The sequence below is a fragment of the Oncorhynchus mykiss genome, chromosome 18 (assembly GCF_057628025.1).
Source record: "Oncorhynchus mykiss isolate SJ-2025 chromosome 18, ASM5762802v1, whole genome shotgun sequence".
NCBI classification, from domain to species: domain Eukaryota; kingdom Metazoa; phylum Chordata; class Actinopteri; order Salmoniformes; family Salmonidae; genus Oncorhynchus; species Oncorhynchus mykiss.
In genome coordinates, this window is record NC_143039.1 from 23,452,501 (window position 1) to 23,468,139 (window position 15,639).

At 43.5% G+C, this 15,639-nt stretch overlaps 1 protein-coding gene across 9 annotated transcripts in view; it reads right to left on the reverse strand.

The window, feature by feature from the left end:
• The window catches only part of LOC110495653 (runt-related transcription factor 1), a 53,882-nt gene that overhangs the window by 11,375 nt on the left and 26,868 nt on the right, over positions 1–15,639 (reverse strand). For 5 of the 9 annotated variants that reach the window (XM_090207872.1, XM_036951989.2, XM_090207873.1 and 2 more), the window contains 4 exons: positions 10,766–11,022; positions 7,065–7,221; positions 1,595–1,699; positions 163–363 (listed from right to left, as the gene is read on the reverse strand). In XM_090207872.1, coding sequence (XP_090063998.1) covers positions 163–363; positions 1,595–1,699; positions 7,065–7,221; positions 10,766–11,022 — 720 coding nt within the window. Of the gene's footprint in view, positions 1–162; positions 364–1,594; positions 1,700–7,064; positions 7,222–10,765; positions 11,023–11,340; positions 11,585–12,256; positions 13,046–15,639 lie in introns of those variants that run through there. The other 4 variants (XM_036951992.2, XM_090207875.1, XM_036951993.2 and 1 more) reach the window with 4 other exon arrangements.

Consider the following 15,639-nt stretch of genomic DNA (forward strand, 5'->3'; position numbering starts at 1 on the left):
AACAAATTGATTGGGCCTCTTCTCTCCTGCTCTCTTACACATTGTTTGAGTGTTGTTTGCTACGTATGTGGAGGCATAATGCCAGTGATTTCACTGTGTGATGACAGTTAGCATGTAGCCTATGCACCGTGGGTGTATGTGGTACCGTGAGAGAAGACTCACCTGGTATCTGTGTGTGGTGTGTGGGGTTGCTGAACTGGGCCGGGTTCAGGGCGGGCCGGGGATTGGGAGTGGGGGCGTGGTGGTGATGATGGTGAGGGGGCGTGACCCTCATGGAGCTCCGCCTTAGCTGCTCCAGCTCACTCAGACGCTCGGAGAAGGCCAATGCTCCCGTCTTCACATCCTCCAGCTTCTGTCTGTGGCCTACAAACACGCAGGCAGAAACGCATACACTCTCCATCAATCAATCAATCTCTCAGTCTGTCTGTCTGCCTGTCTGCCTGTTTGTTGACATGTTTTTCTTTCTTCTTTTTCTTTAGTTTGAGGTGTCAGTTCTAATTACAATATGAGATTTTTCCCTATTTGGTTTCATGTTGAGTGATATGAGGGGCCAGACTGAAAGGACATAAGAGGGAGGGAGGGAGATAGAGAGAGAGACAGGGAGAGAGAGAGAGAGAGAGAGGAGAGAGAGAGAGAAAAGATGGGGGGGAGACAAAAGACGGGGGAGGGAGAGAGAGAGAGAGAGAGAGAGAGAAAAGATGGGGGGAGACAAAGGACGGGGGAGACAAAAGACGGGGGAGAGAGAGAGAGAGAGAGAAAAGAGGGGGAGAAAGAGACCAAAAGAGAGAGACAAAATAGGGGAGAGAGAGAGACAGAGAGAGAGACAGAGAGAGAGAGAGGAGAGAGAGAGAGAGAAAAGATGGGGGAGACAAAGGACGGGGGAGAGAGAGAGAGAGAGAGAGAGAGAGAAAAGAGGGGGAGAAAGAGACCAAAAGAGAGAGACAAAATAGGGGAGAGAGATAGACAGAGGAAGAAAACTGAGACAGAAAGTATCCAGCTAGCCAGCCTCAGCTGTGAAAAACCATCACTCGTCTTCACACACACACACACACACACACACACACACACACACACACACACACACACACACACGACTGGTGCACTGGGAGGAGGTGGTGCTGTAACTGGAGCCTATGTCTTAGCCCTTTGAAGCGCGGGCCAGAACCTAGAGCCAGCCAGACCCTGCACACACACACACACACACACATTGAGCCAGCCAGACCCTGGATCGTTGCACGGCGCCCAACACCAGATTCCCGACCAGAATAACGGACCATCAGGGAATAGTCCCGTTAACAACCACGAGACACAGGTGTGATGATTCTTCCAATCAGCACCCTCCCAGAACTACAACCCAGAACTAATGCAACTACAAATCCCATACCACTCTAATGGTAATTATGGTCATGATGGTCAGCATGATCATGATAATGTAATAACAACTTGGATAATAATGATGAGGATAACTATGCTTATGATGCATTGTCTTCCATTGTCTTAGTGCAATCCTACGCCCACGCTCATCCTTCAACCGACGGAGTCATGTGACGTTGATGTTGATAAGTGCGATGATGAGGATGAAGGTGGTACTCACGGCGTGGTTCTCTGGGCCCGTCCACAGTGATCTTGATAGCTCTCTGGTAGGTGGCCACCTGGGGAGGGTTGGTGAACACTGTGATGGTCAGAGTAAAACTCTTCCCTGGAGGAGGACAGAAAGAGAGGGTGGAGAGGAGGGGAAGAGAGAGTGAAAATATGTTTTAATGTGATCATCTACACAGAAAACCTTGTGTCTCACAATATCCACCGGCACGGGCCTCTATTTCCCCTGCCTACCCCTCCCTCTTCTCCCATGTTGGTCTGCACCTCCCTGAAGCATGCACTCCCTCTCTCTCTCTCTTCATCTACCTCCCTCCCTCTATCCCAATATACCTCAGGTCTGGATAAGACATTAAGATCAGCCTGACACAGAAATAACCCAGAGAGACATCAGAGAGACAGACAGACCCTACGGCTCCACACCTATTTACTGCTCATAAACACACACAGACAAACAGTGTGTGTGTGTACATGTGTGTGTTTATTATACTTTTAAAGAGTGTATGTGTGTGTGTTTTTGTGTTTGTGTGTGTTTATTATGCTTGTGTTCGTGTGTGTGTGTGTGTGTGTGTGTGTGTGTGTGTGTGGGAGCAGACTTGGCTGGTGTAGCCGCCGTGTGACTAATCCAGTCAGAGGGTCTGGTGATGAGAGGACAAGGCTGACAGTAAACACTGTGACTGTGTTTCTGTATAGATCTATGAATCTGTGTGTGTGTGTTTGTCTGTCTGCATGTGTGTGTATATCTGTGTATCTCCATGTGAGTGTAAGTATAGAGATTTCTAGGTGAGTGGAGGAGACAATCACATCTGTGTGTGTTTTTCTCCCTCAGGCTCTGTACCTCAATGCATGGTGATGAGTGACGGGTATATGCTGAGAGGATGTGCACACACACACACACACACACACACACACACACACACACACACACACACACACACTTGTCACCCACCATGGAGGTATGGGCGCCCAGGGGAGGCGGTCAGAGGCTGTGCCAAGGCTGGAATAGAGTTACCACACACAGACCAGCCTACGCCAGCTAAAGCCCTGGCTACTGTTACTCACACACATCCACAGTCTTGTACAGCTAACCTTGTGGGGACACACAGTTCAGTCCCATTCAAAATCCCATAACCCTAAATAAACCTAGCTCCAAACCCTAAACGTAATTCTAACCCTAAATCTTGTGGGGACGAACAAAATGTCCCCAGTTGGTAAAATGTTTGATTGTTTACTATTCCGTGCGCACACACACACACACACACACACACACACACACACACGCAGCTGTACTGTGGAAGTACTCAGCATTACTGTCCAGACCACACACAAGCAGGCAGCCAGGACTATTCTCAGAGTCTAGAGAAGCTATGAGATCACATACAGTGGGGAGAACAAGTATTTGATACACTGCCGATTTTGCAGGTTTTCCAACTTACAAAGCATGTAGAGGTCTGTAATTTTTATCATAGGTACACTTCAACAAAATCCAGAAAATCACATTGTATGATTTTTAAGTAATTAATTTGCATTTTATAGCATAACATAAGTATTTGATACATCAGAAAAGCAGGACTTAATATTTGGTACAGAAACCTTTTGCAATTAAAGAGATCATACGTTTCCTGTGGTTCTTGACCAGGTTTGCACACACTGCAGCAGGGATTTTGGCCCACTCCTCCATACAGTCCTTCTCCAGATCCTTCAGGTTTCGGGGCTGTCGCTGGGCAATATGGACTTTCAGCTCCCTCCACAGATTTTCTATTGGGTTCAGGTCTGGAGACTGGCTAGGCCACTCCAGGACCTTGAGATGCTTCTTACGGAGCCACTCCTTAGTTGCCCTGGCTTTGTGTTTCGGGTTGTTGTCATGCTGGAAGTCCCAGCCACGACCCATCTTCAATACTCTTACTGAGGGAAGGAGGTTGTTGGCCAAGATCACGCGATACATGGCCCCATCCATCCTCCCCTCAATACGGTGCAGGCGTCCTGTCCCCTTTGCAGAAAAGCATCCCCAAAGAATGATGTTTCCACCTCCATGCTTCACGGTTGGGATGGTATTCTTGGGGTTGTACTCATCCTTCTTCCTCCAAACACAGCGAGTGGAGTTTAGACCAAAAAGCTCTATTTTTGTCTCATCAGACCACATGACCTTCTCCCATTCCTCCTCTGGATCATCCAGATGGTCATTGGCAAACTTCAGACGGGCCTGGACATGCGCTGGCTTGAGCAGGGGGACCTTGCGTGCGCTGCAGGATTTGAATCCATGACGGCGTAGTGTGTTACTAATGGTTTTCTTTGAGACTGTGGTCCCAGCTCTCTTCAGGTCATTGACTAGGTCCTGCCGTGTAGTTCTGGGTTGATCCCTCACCTTCCTCATGATCATTGATGCCCCACGAGGTGAGATCTTGCATGGAGCCCCAGACTGAGGGTGATTGACCGTCATCTTGAACTTCTTCCATTTTCTAATAATTGCGCCAACAGTTCCTTCTCACCAAGCTGCTTGCCTATTGTCCTGTAGCCCATCCCAGCCTAGTGCAGGTCTACAATTTTATCCCTGATGTCCTTACACAGCTCTCTAGTCTTGGCCATTGTGGAGAGGTTGGAGTCTGTTTGATTGAGTGTGAGGACAGGTGTCATTTATACAGGTAACGAGTTCAAACAGGTGCAGTTAATACCGGTAATGAGTGTAGAACAGGAGGGCTTCTTAAAGAAAAACTAACAGGTCTGTGAGAGCCGGAATTCTTAATAGTTGGTAGGTGATCAAATACTTATGTCATGCAATAAAATGCAAATTAATTACTTAAAAATCATACAATGTTTGTTTAAATTCCGTCTCTCACAGTTGAAGTGTACCTATGATAAAAATTACAGACCTCTACATGCTTTGTAAGAAGGAAAACCTGCAAAATCGGCAGTGTATCAAATACTTGTTCTCCCCACTGTACCTATCCCACGTTTTCTATTCAAGTGTGTTTTACTGCCCAAAGAGAGGCAAATCTACTACTACAGTAATATTCACCATAATGGGAAAACTGTCCATTATTCCTCATGTAGTACTTACTATTTTTCTAAAGTAAGTTATTGTAGGATAATTGAATTGCCAAATATGATGATATTTCACAATCACATTTCTGCTTAAAAGATTGCTCATTGTCTTACATCAGACATAGACACACAAAAAATCCTCTTCTCTTTTCTCCATATATATGCAGATGTCACACACACACACACACACACACACACACACACACACACACACACACACACACACACACACACACACACACACACACACACACACACACACACACAGAAGTATTAGTGTCTGTGAGGGAGACGTTCTGTCTGAGAGGCAGATGGGAAGATGACAACACAGCTAGAAAATGGCCCCTGACAACACTGTGTGTGTGTGTGTGTGTGTGTGCACTATACTGTGCTTGTGTTAAAGAGGTCAACCGATTAATTAGGGCCGATTTCAAGTTTTCATAATAATCGGAAATCTGTATTTTTGGGCTATAATAAGAACATGCCTATAAGAACATCCAATAGTCAAAGGTATATGAAATAGAAAATGGTATAGAGAGAAATAGTCCTATAAATACTATATTAACTACAACCTAAAACCTTTTACCTTGGAATATTAAAGTCTCATGTTAAAAGGAACCACCAACTTTCATATGTTCTCATGTTCTGAGCAAGGAACTTAAACGTTAGCTTTTTTACATGGCACATATTTTACATGGCACACATTTTTACATGGCACATATCTTCTCCAACACTTTGTTTTTGCATTATTTAAACCAAATTGAACATGTTTCTGTTTCATGTTTTTTAACATTATTTGAGAGTAAATTGATTTTATTGATGTATTATATTAATTTAAAATAAGTGTTCATTCAGTATTGCTGTAATTGTCATTATTACAAATAAATAAATAAGAAATTGGCCGATTAATCGGTATCGGCTTTTTTGGTCCTCCAATAATCGGTAAACACACACACACAGCGTTGAAAACTCATAATCGGTCGACCTCTAATGTGTTAGCATGTGAACAAGTGTGTGTGCACATCCAAACAACTGAGTTTGCAAGAGAGAGAAAACGAGAGAAAGAGAGCGAAAGAAAGAGATAAATATGTCTAAGATTGTTTGTGCCGTTTGGCCGCCCAGTAACTCACTGCTCCTATATCCAGAAAGAGAGGAGAGTGGGAGGAGACAGAAGGACAGAGGAAGGACAGCTGTGGTCTTTGTTGCTGGTGTGCTATCTGCAAGAAAGAATCTGAGAGGATCGGTAAGTGATAGAGGAGGGGAGAGGTAGAGCGATCGAGAGATAGAAAGGATGAGAGAACAGCTGTGGTCTTTGTTGCTGGTGTGTCATCAGTCTGTCTGTCTGATCGGACACCATCAGTGCACATCTAAAAGCTGTGTCTCTGTGTGTGTGTGTGTGTGTGTGTGTGTGTGTGTGTGTGTGTGTGTGTGTGTGTGTGTGTGTGTGTGTGTGTGTGTCTAAGTGCCAAGGCTTTTACCCAGTTTACATTTCTCTGGGGCTTACTGTACAGATATGACTGTTTACTCCGGAACTCTCCATCTGTAATAGCCCTTATCAATGGGATGATTTCTGTGTGTGTGTGTGTGTGTGTGTGTGTGTGTGTGTGCGTGTGTGCGTGCGTGCGTGCGTGCGTGCGTGGGGGGTGTTCAGGTCTAGGCTTGATGAGTACAGCAGTGTGTTTACCACAGTGGGTCCTATCAGCATTAGCCAATCACTTGTCTTATCTTCCTTCTGAATAAACCTCTGTCATGGTGTGTGTGTTTCCCAGAAGAAAAGAGGAGAAGGAGGAGTGTGTGTGTTTAGAATGGTTTATTTCATATTCAGACGTGTGTGTGTGTTGTGTGTGTGTGTGTGTGTGGATGTGTGAGAAAGAGATCCCTTACATAACTCCATACCACCGTAACCACGCTAACACTGGGCCACAGCCTACTGAGCTGCAGCCAGACCAACACTCTGACCACAACCCAACCAAACACTCACCTAGTTTCATCAACGTTCACCACAAGTTCAGACAAGCTCATACATACAGCCATACTGTAATTAACCCTGAGCTGCATTCTAGGTCCTGTGGGTGTGTGTTTTAAGTCAGACTAGATGGCTGTTTACTTAGCAGGACAATGGGACAATTGAGGTGTGTGTGTGTGTGTGTGTGTGTGTGTGTGTGTGTGTGTGTGTGTGGGTGTGTGTGGGTGTGTGTGTGTGTGTGTGTGTGTGTGTGTGTGTACAGTAACAGATAGCTTATGTACAGAGAGGCCTGTGTTTTAAATAGATAAGACATTTGCCTGCACCTGATTTGGAGTAACTGCGGTTCACCGTCCGTTAGGGACAGAGAGAGAGAGAGCTATATCAGTGTATCTATATATATGTGTGTGTGTGTGTGTGTGTGTGTGTGTGTGTGTGTGTGTGTGTGTGTGTGTGTGTGTACCTCTTCCGCTGCGGCCTACGAAGCGCAGGTCGTTGAAGCGAGCCACCTGGTTCTTGAGGGCGGCCGTGGCGTTGCGGAGCTCTGCTGAGTAGTTCTCATCGTTCCCCGCCATCACCGTGACCAAGGTACCGTCAGGGATATCACCAAGGGCAACCACCTACGGCAATAGGAGGAGAGACAGAGACAGAGACACAGTCAGATAGATGGAAACTTTATGGCTTGTCTTGCACATTACAAAAAAAAGACAATACATAAACATAATTACACACGTAATTTACATTGAACACTTTACACAAAACATCAATTATCAGGTAGATACAGGGGTGCAACCTATACTGGGGACGGGGGGACATGCATTTTTGCATGTGGGCAACAGTGTGTTTTAGGACGCCTCCGAGTGGTTTGGTAGGCTGTTTGGAGAGTTTATTCGACTGGATAATTAAAAAATAAAATAATAATGACCATTATGCCCCCCCCTCCCACTTCTAAAACCAAGTTGCGCCCCTGGGTAGATATACAGTGCCTTGCGAAAGTATTCGGCCCCCTTGAACTTTGCGACCTTTTGCCACATTTCAGGCTTCAAACATAAAGATATAAAACTGTATTTTTTTGTGAAGAATCAACAACAAGTGGGACACAATCATGAAGTGGAACGACATTTATTGGATATTTCAAACTTTTTTAACAAATCAAAAACTGAAAAATTGGGCGTGCAAAATTATTCAGCCCCCTTAAGTTAATACTTTGTAGCGCCACCTTTTGCTGCGATTACAGCTGTAAGTAGCTTGGGGTATGTCTCTATCAGTTTTGCACATCGAGAGACTGAAATTTTTTCCCATTCCTCCTTGCAAAACAGCTCGAGCTCAGTGAGGTTGGATGGAGAGCATTTGTGAACAGCAGTTTTCAGTTCTTTCCACAGATTCTCGATTGGATTCAGGTCTGGACTTTGACTTGGCCATTCTAACACCTGGATATGTTTATTTTTGAACCATTCCATTGTAGATTTTGCTTTATGTTTTGGATCATTGTCTTGTTGGAAGACAAATCTCCGTCCCAGTCTCAGGTCTTTTGCAGACTCCATCAGGACTCCGTTCTTCCAGAATGGTCCTGTATTTGGCTCCATCCATCTTCCCATCAATTTTAACCATCTTCCCTGTCCATGCTGAAGAAAAGCAGGCCCAAACCATGATGATGCCACCACCATGTTTGACAGTGGGGATGGTGTGTTCAGCTGTGTTGCTTTTACGCCAAACATAACGTTTTGCATTGTTGCCGAAAAGTTCAATTTTGGTTTCATCTGACCAGAGCACCTTCTTCCACATGTTTGGTGTGTCTCCCAGGTGGCTTGTGGCAAACTTTAAACAACACTTTTTATGGATATCTTTAAGAAATGGCTTTCTTCTTGCCACTCTTCCATAAAGGCCAGATTTGTGCAATATACGACTGATTGTTGTCCTATGGACAGAGTCTTTCATATCTTTATGTTTGAAGCCTGAAATGTGGCAAAAGGTCGCAAAGTTCAAGGGGGCCGAATACTTTCGCAAGGCACTGTATGTATTTGTTAAAAGAGGAGCATCTTTAGTTATATTGCAACACTCTATTCCGAGTATATTCAACTATGTTTATACTTTTAAAAATAATATTGAAAAATTTGAAAATCTAGTACTTCATAATGATTTAATTATTCATTTTGAATCTATTTAGTCGATGTCTCAGTAATTTGTTCCAACCCTGGGTCTACTAAACGGGAGGGCAGTCTGGGTGTTTTTGTGCTCCAGAAAGCCACCCAGACTACAGACTGAATAGCTCCACACCCAAAGCAAATAGACCCAGGGAGAGTCATTTTCATATTAACTGTAATCATGGCCACCAATCAGCGTGCAAATGTACAGAGGAGATACCGGGCATGGGTTCTACGGCTCTGCTCTGTTTTTCAACTGAGAAACTACATCTTTAGTCCACACACACACACACACAACCCCCATTCACCCACACACACACACAACCCCCCTTCACCCACACACACGGCAGAGATGTAAAATACGGGTGTTTGGCAGTCCCAGTATAGTTTACATTCTCGAGGACTGTTGGGGAGCTACGGAAGTCAGACATGAGAGAGAGGTTTGGTGGAGCGTGAAAACGGCCCTGCAGAACAAACAATAATGAGGAAACGATTATAGAGCTCTTCAAGCAGACGGTCAACAACATCCAGACACAAACACACACTTAATGGCAACAACATCCGCCTATGACTTTGTTTATAATGTACATAATGTATACAACTCCCTCAATCTGATTTCACAGTGTTTTTCTATGGCTTTTTTCACAAAGGCTTTTGTCCTAAAGTGCTTAAAAGTACTTTACTTGGATGATATAATTCCCATTATGGATGCCCAGAACGACATCAGCCTAATGAAACAACTGGAAGACATTGACGTGCATCATTCCAATTCTGAGAACTGCATTACAAAGTGAAAAACTGTAAAGGAAGTAGGCTATGGCTATAATAATATTTTTCTCCAATTAAAAGTGTATTCTGTATTCCATTTGTAAATTGGAGAATTTCGCATTTTTAAAACACCTGAAACAGATTTTTCCGGCAATCTAGAGCCATAATCATTACGCTTAATTCTATGTAAAAAAACAAAAACATTTTCTGCATATGTAACCATACATCTTGAGCTGTCTGTGTCCTCCTGAAACTAAATATGCTTCTCTGTGATTCTCTGCTCAAATCTGGGTAAAATATTGAAAGGAATGTGAGTCTAATTCAGTACATTTAGTAATTGCTTGCTTTTCTAAGTCTATCAACCTTGCCAGCTGGCATGCCAACTAAGATAGTTAGACAAGCTAGCTACTCTAACTTGATTGATAGCCTGAAATGGCTTATTGGTAGCTAGTTATGAGGTTGGGAGATTGGGTACTGCTCATGGCCAGTTATCAAGCACCATCTCACACACACGGCAAGTGGTACCGGAGCGCCAAGTCTGGGACCAAAAGGCTCATTAACAGCTTCTACCCTCAAGACTGCTGAACAGTTCATCAAATAGCCTCCCAGACTATTTGCGTTGACAAAAGTTTGCCACAAGCTCGATGTACACTCATTGGACAATAACCACACACTCATACATACTACACTGACATTTCAACACATACACACCCAAAACACACACACATGTATATTGGCGCAACCCACACACACATGCATACACACACATTCCTTCACACTCTTCACACACACACTGCTGCTACTCTGTGTTTATTATCAATTCATAGTCACTTTACCCCTTCACCTACATGTACATAATACCTGAATTACCTGGACTACCCTGTACCCCTGCACAATGACTCGGTACCGGTACCCCCTGTATATAGCCTCGTTATTGTTTTTTTATTTGTGTTTTTATTTTTCCAATAGTTTATTTAGCATTTTTTCTTACTTACTTTTTTAAAACTCTGCATTGTTGGTTAGGGGCTTGTAAGTAAGCATTTCAAGGTAAGGTTGTAATACCTGTTGTATTCAGTGGATCTGACAATATATATATATTTTATTTGACACAAACATACATAGACATTTATGAGAAACGTTGCCATCAGACTAAATTTGGGCGGGAAAACGTTCCTCTACAGCCTCTAGAAATTATTCAAAATAAAACAACAAATATAGCACTACACACACACACACACACTCCCTCACTCACCTTGAATGCGATGGGCAGCGTCTTGTTGCACCTCCAGTGTGTGGGTAGGACAGAACAGATGAAGTTGGGGCTGTCTGTCCTCACCAGTTCTCCAGGGTGTTCTGACAGCACCTCCACCATGCCTCGGTCTGCAATACGCAGCTTTCCCACCAGGGCGGCGCTACTGCTCTCCTGGGCACCCAGGGGCAGACCCTCACTCATCTTACCTGACAACAGGGTGGTGGAAGGGGGGGTGAAGCGCCGACCAGGTGCTGGGTCTGGAGAAAGATGGAGATGTAGATAAATAAGTGAGTGAGAACACAGACAGACACAACGCAGGCGTACACGCACACACACTATAGAGTCAACAGTATGTCAATAAGGCATATTACTTCGTAGAAAGTCATTAAAAACGAATTTAGGCTATTCACATTTTGAACTGTGCATATCATCAGTATTTTCTATTCTGTTTATCATGCATGTAGTTTCAAGTTGGCCTTCGGAGCACAGAATTATACAAGTTCTCAGAATAGAGCGCAGTGAAATTACAACAGCGGAACCCAACCCTGGAGAGCCGGAGACACGTGAAACCAAACCGTTAAAAACCAGCCAGCGATGCTGTGTCTGACAGGGCCCGGCGTGCGCTCTCGGTCGGTCTGTCTGTCTGCCACTCAGCCAAGCCCAACACAATCGATGCCACATGTTGGCGGTTTGGAACGACCTGGGGTTTAAAAACCGCTGTTGCCTCTCGCTCTTTCAACAGAGCTTGGAGTAGTGTAACACAGAACTGGACTGAACTCCAACTCTGTGTTGCTCTCATCTAACCACCCAATACTAACAGCAAACCACGCGTTGTGGATGGAAGGATTTATTTATAAACCGTTGATGAGAGGGGAAGTAATGTGCTTTGCATGTGTTTTAATGTGGTTGCCACTAGTTAGCACAGTCACAAAGTTAAATTGCTGTAGATAAAACTTCATGAAAACTCAAATGAGCTTTTTGGTCTTCATTTGGGGTTAGGAATAAGTTAGCAGTGTGGTTAAATTCATGGGTAAGTTTAGCTTAAAAATCAGATTTTATGGAGATAAATTATAAAAAAAATAGGCGGGGTTTATGGCTTTGTGGCTGTGGTATCTAGTGACAACGGATTAATGAAGCCTAACCTCAAGTGCGTGTATGTGTGTGTGTTGACATTTGTGCGTACATTTATACCCGCGCGCATTCACACAGCCAAGAAACATACCGAAACCAGAATTTGAAGAGGAAATAAACGTAATAATTGGCAGGACGCCAACGTTTTTTTTCTCTCACAGCGATTAGGCTACAGGCTACATTTGGAACCTAGCATGCACAAAGCACTAAACCACAGTTCAGAGGGAAGTTGAAATCTTGGTTGATAATAATACACAGGTTCTGCCACAGTATGGTGTTGATAAGTTAGACAGGACAAGATGGGTATAGATACCAACACATATTCAACCGTGCGTAAAATGTGGAAATAAGTTAATGTACCGTATTTGGCGTCCCAAAGGAAGACCATTTGTACACCGCAGTAGGATCCAGTTAAACGGACTCTCTGTGGAATATATAGCTCTATGTTTCTTCTGATATTTGCCTCTAAAATTAAACCCGTTGTCGTTAGATGAACTGTCCCAAGGCACGTGGATCAACAGTGGAAATCAGGCGACAGTCTGATACCTGCGTGGGCACGAATAAAACTGGGTCTCTGCGTTGTAGTGGAGTCAAAGACCTTCGGTTAACAAATTACGCACATCCCGCCAAATTTCGGTGTGTGAAGTCCTCATTCCATGATCCGTGTTATGGACACATAAACTGACGAGGCATCCACCGACCAGATACTAAATAAAACCCGACCGTCATCCAAGGAGGTCTCAGGGCGCATTCAAATGAACAGCGAATAAGAAAGTCCAGTTGGGTTATTTTTTTCTCGTCTTTTCCTCTTCTGTTGTTCTTCAATAACTTGTGAGTTACTCGCCACAAAAGGTCAACTTTGATGGATGCTCTATGGCTCCCCAATTCGCAATAGGAATATTCTCGTCTCTATGCGTGCCAACATGGGAGACCGAAAAAACTTTTATACTTCAATTTCGCTTTTATAAATAGTGTCTGGAATGTAAACGAGGAATAGGCTAGAATGTGTCACTGCAAACAGCCTTATATTTCGACAAACCCTTGTTGAATGCTCCGGTTGTGTATAGAGTTGAGTTGCTGCGTATGAATGAACGTCCCGACAGTGGGAGGCAGGGTTTTACTGGCAGTCAGTCTGCAGTGCTGGAATGCGTCCCTCCAGGGTTGGATTTGCATAGAGACAGATCTCAGCCAATGGAATCGAGCAACAACGGAGAGTCCGGGAGGGTTTAACCAATCAGAGCTGCGTCCGTCCAGGGATGGAGAACTGTGGGTTTTTAGGAAGGCTCGGGCCAGTCAATGGAATTCCACTTTGGGGCTGCGGTGCACGATGGCGGACGAGAGACGGACACAGCGGTCGCGCTCTAGTATTGTGGTTTTAACCTAAAAGTCAACAGCGTGCAATTGGATGTTGGATACCAATACAAAAACAAAAAACACAAGAAAGTATATTGAAAGGTGGATTAAAATGATTGTTCACAAAAAAACTGCCCAAATCACAATTAGGCCTATGCGTTTGGACACCAAACACACATATTTAGTTGGAAATACACTTTAGACTACCTAATGCCTGATATTTCCCGGATGATTTCTCGTGACGGTGTCGAAACATAGTCTGCATACACCATAACAAAATAAGATGAGTAAATATCCATGCAATACGTTAGCCAATAAGACTTAGCCTATGTGCCTATATAGACGTTCAATAACAGGAAAAGTAAAGAGAGAAGCTAAAATGACTCATCTGTCGATGAGGGGGACATTTATACAAAGACAGCCATTCTGCTGAATTCCAGGGCGCGTGTACTGTTCCAGTGGACGTATTGGTCATGCGCTGATTTATTCGGGGAATATGATATCAGCAATAGTCATCGCTCTAACCATATAACCCAGGCAGCATCACATCTGCGAATAGATTATATGGAGGCCACCGCGACGCATTTTGGGGACGATATCCCATTTCTTATAGGCCTATTCCCCCTCTATAGCACTATGGCTAGAGTCCAAAGTGATGTGGGTTCAGAGGTTGACGTTATAGTAGGTTCCACAATCCATGCACAACACAGACATACTGAATAAAGTAACCATTGCACATGGGATTTCATGATAGTGTGACAAAGCGTAAATGCGCGTGCTTAGAATGCAGCTTTCACGGTGTCAGAATGTAGGCTCTCATCCTCAACAACAAGACTTCAAATACACAGTTATCTACAAGTAAGCATGAAAGTTACCTTTTGTTTACCACGGCTGTGGAAAACAACGTTGCCACATAAAGATGGCGGCGTAAAGTAGCGTAGTTAAGTAAAATACTTTAAAGTACTACTTATGTAGCCTAGTTTTTGGGGGGTATGTTTACTTTACTGTTTATATTTTTGACAACTTTTACCTTTACTCCACTACATTCCTAAAGAAAAATGTACCTTTTTACTCCCATATGTATTCCCTGACCCCCAAAAGTACAGTATTGGTCAAATCCACGCACCTATCAATATAACTCATTGTCATCCCTACTGCCTCTGATCTTGCTGACTCACTAAACACATACTGCGTGTGTACCCCTGTTTGTCCGTAAATATAAAAACAAGAACGCTGTGCCTTCTGATTTGCTAATTATAAGGAATTTGACGTATAGCTTTTACTTTTACTCAAATAGGCCTATGACAATTGAGTACTTAAATACATTTAAAACCAAATACTTTTAGACTTTTACTGGGTGACGTTCACTTTTACTTGAGTCATTTTCTTTAAGGTATCTTGACTTTTACTGAAGTATGACATTGAACACTTTTTCCACGACCGCATAAAGCACCTCCCAGGCCTTGTGGTGTCAGTGCGCAGTGTGGGCGTCGTGCTGCACCAAATATCAACAATAGGTGGCGGCATACGATCTAAATCACCTCTTGGCAAATGGAAAGCTGTAACATACTCGCAGGCCTCACTGTAGAGAATTACTTTATATTGCGTGACGATGTAAATAAAAACAGACGATCTTATGTGAATATTTTTGCATGGTGTAAATATGTTCCATTATGGAAAGGATTTAACTCCACATTGTAGGCTACTTTCAAATTCAGATCAAAGCAGAAATAAAATTATTCTGATATTCAAAATGATGATTTTGCTCTCTCATTATCTCCTATGTTTAGCTCATTTCGATTGACCAGTTCAATATTCATCGCCACAGGCTATGTGTCTTTGCCATGATGACTATGAAGAGTCTAGTCCACTTGTACACGCAGAGCTCAGCAGAAAGTATTCGTCTGATGAGTTTTTCAGTTTGATTTGACAAAGAGAGGTCAGTCTGACAGCCTTGTCGGGGAGTTTTAGAGAACTGTCAGTTTCTCTCCTCTCTCCCTGTGTTTTAAGAACGTATAGCCACAGGGGTGATGATAAAAAATGTAACGGCTTACGCATCCGCCTGGCCGGACCGACTACAGTGTCCGTGATAGAAAGTGACTGGCCTTTTTGCTCTACATACAGGAAACACGGTGCAAAGAATCCGCACTTGATTGTCCCTGTCCTAACATCTTTTTGATGTTGGATTGATTAATTTAGGCCGTAACGAAATAATGGATAATGGTGCGTATTTTTTGCAATAGACACATTCTCAAGGCAAAAAAAGTTTTTTTTATTAGATAAACGGATAAAAAAATATATTTATGTGGATTCCCTCTGATTAATCAATGTTCCATTACTTAGGAAGTGTTGACATAGGCCTACAGAAGAACATTAATTCAGTTAGGCCT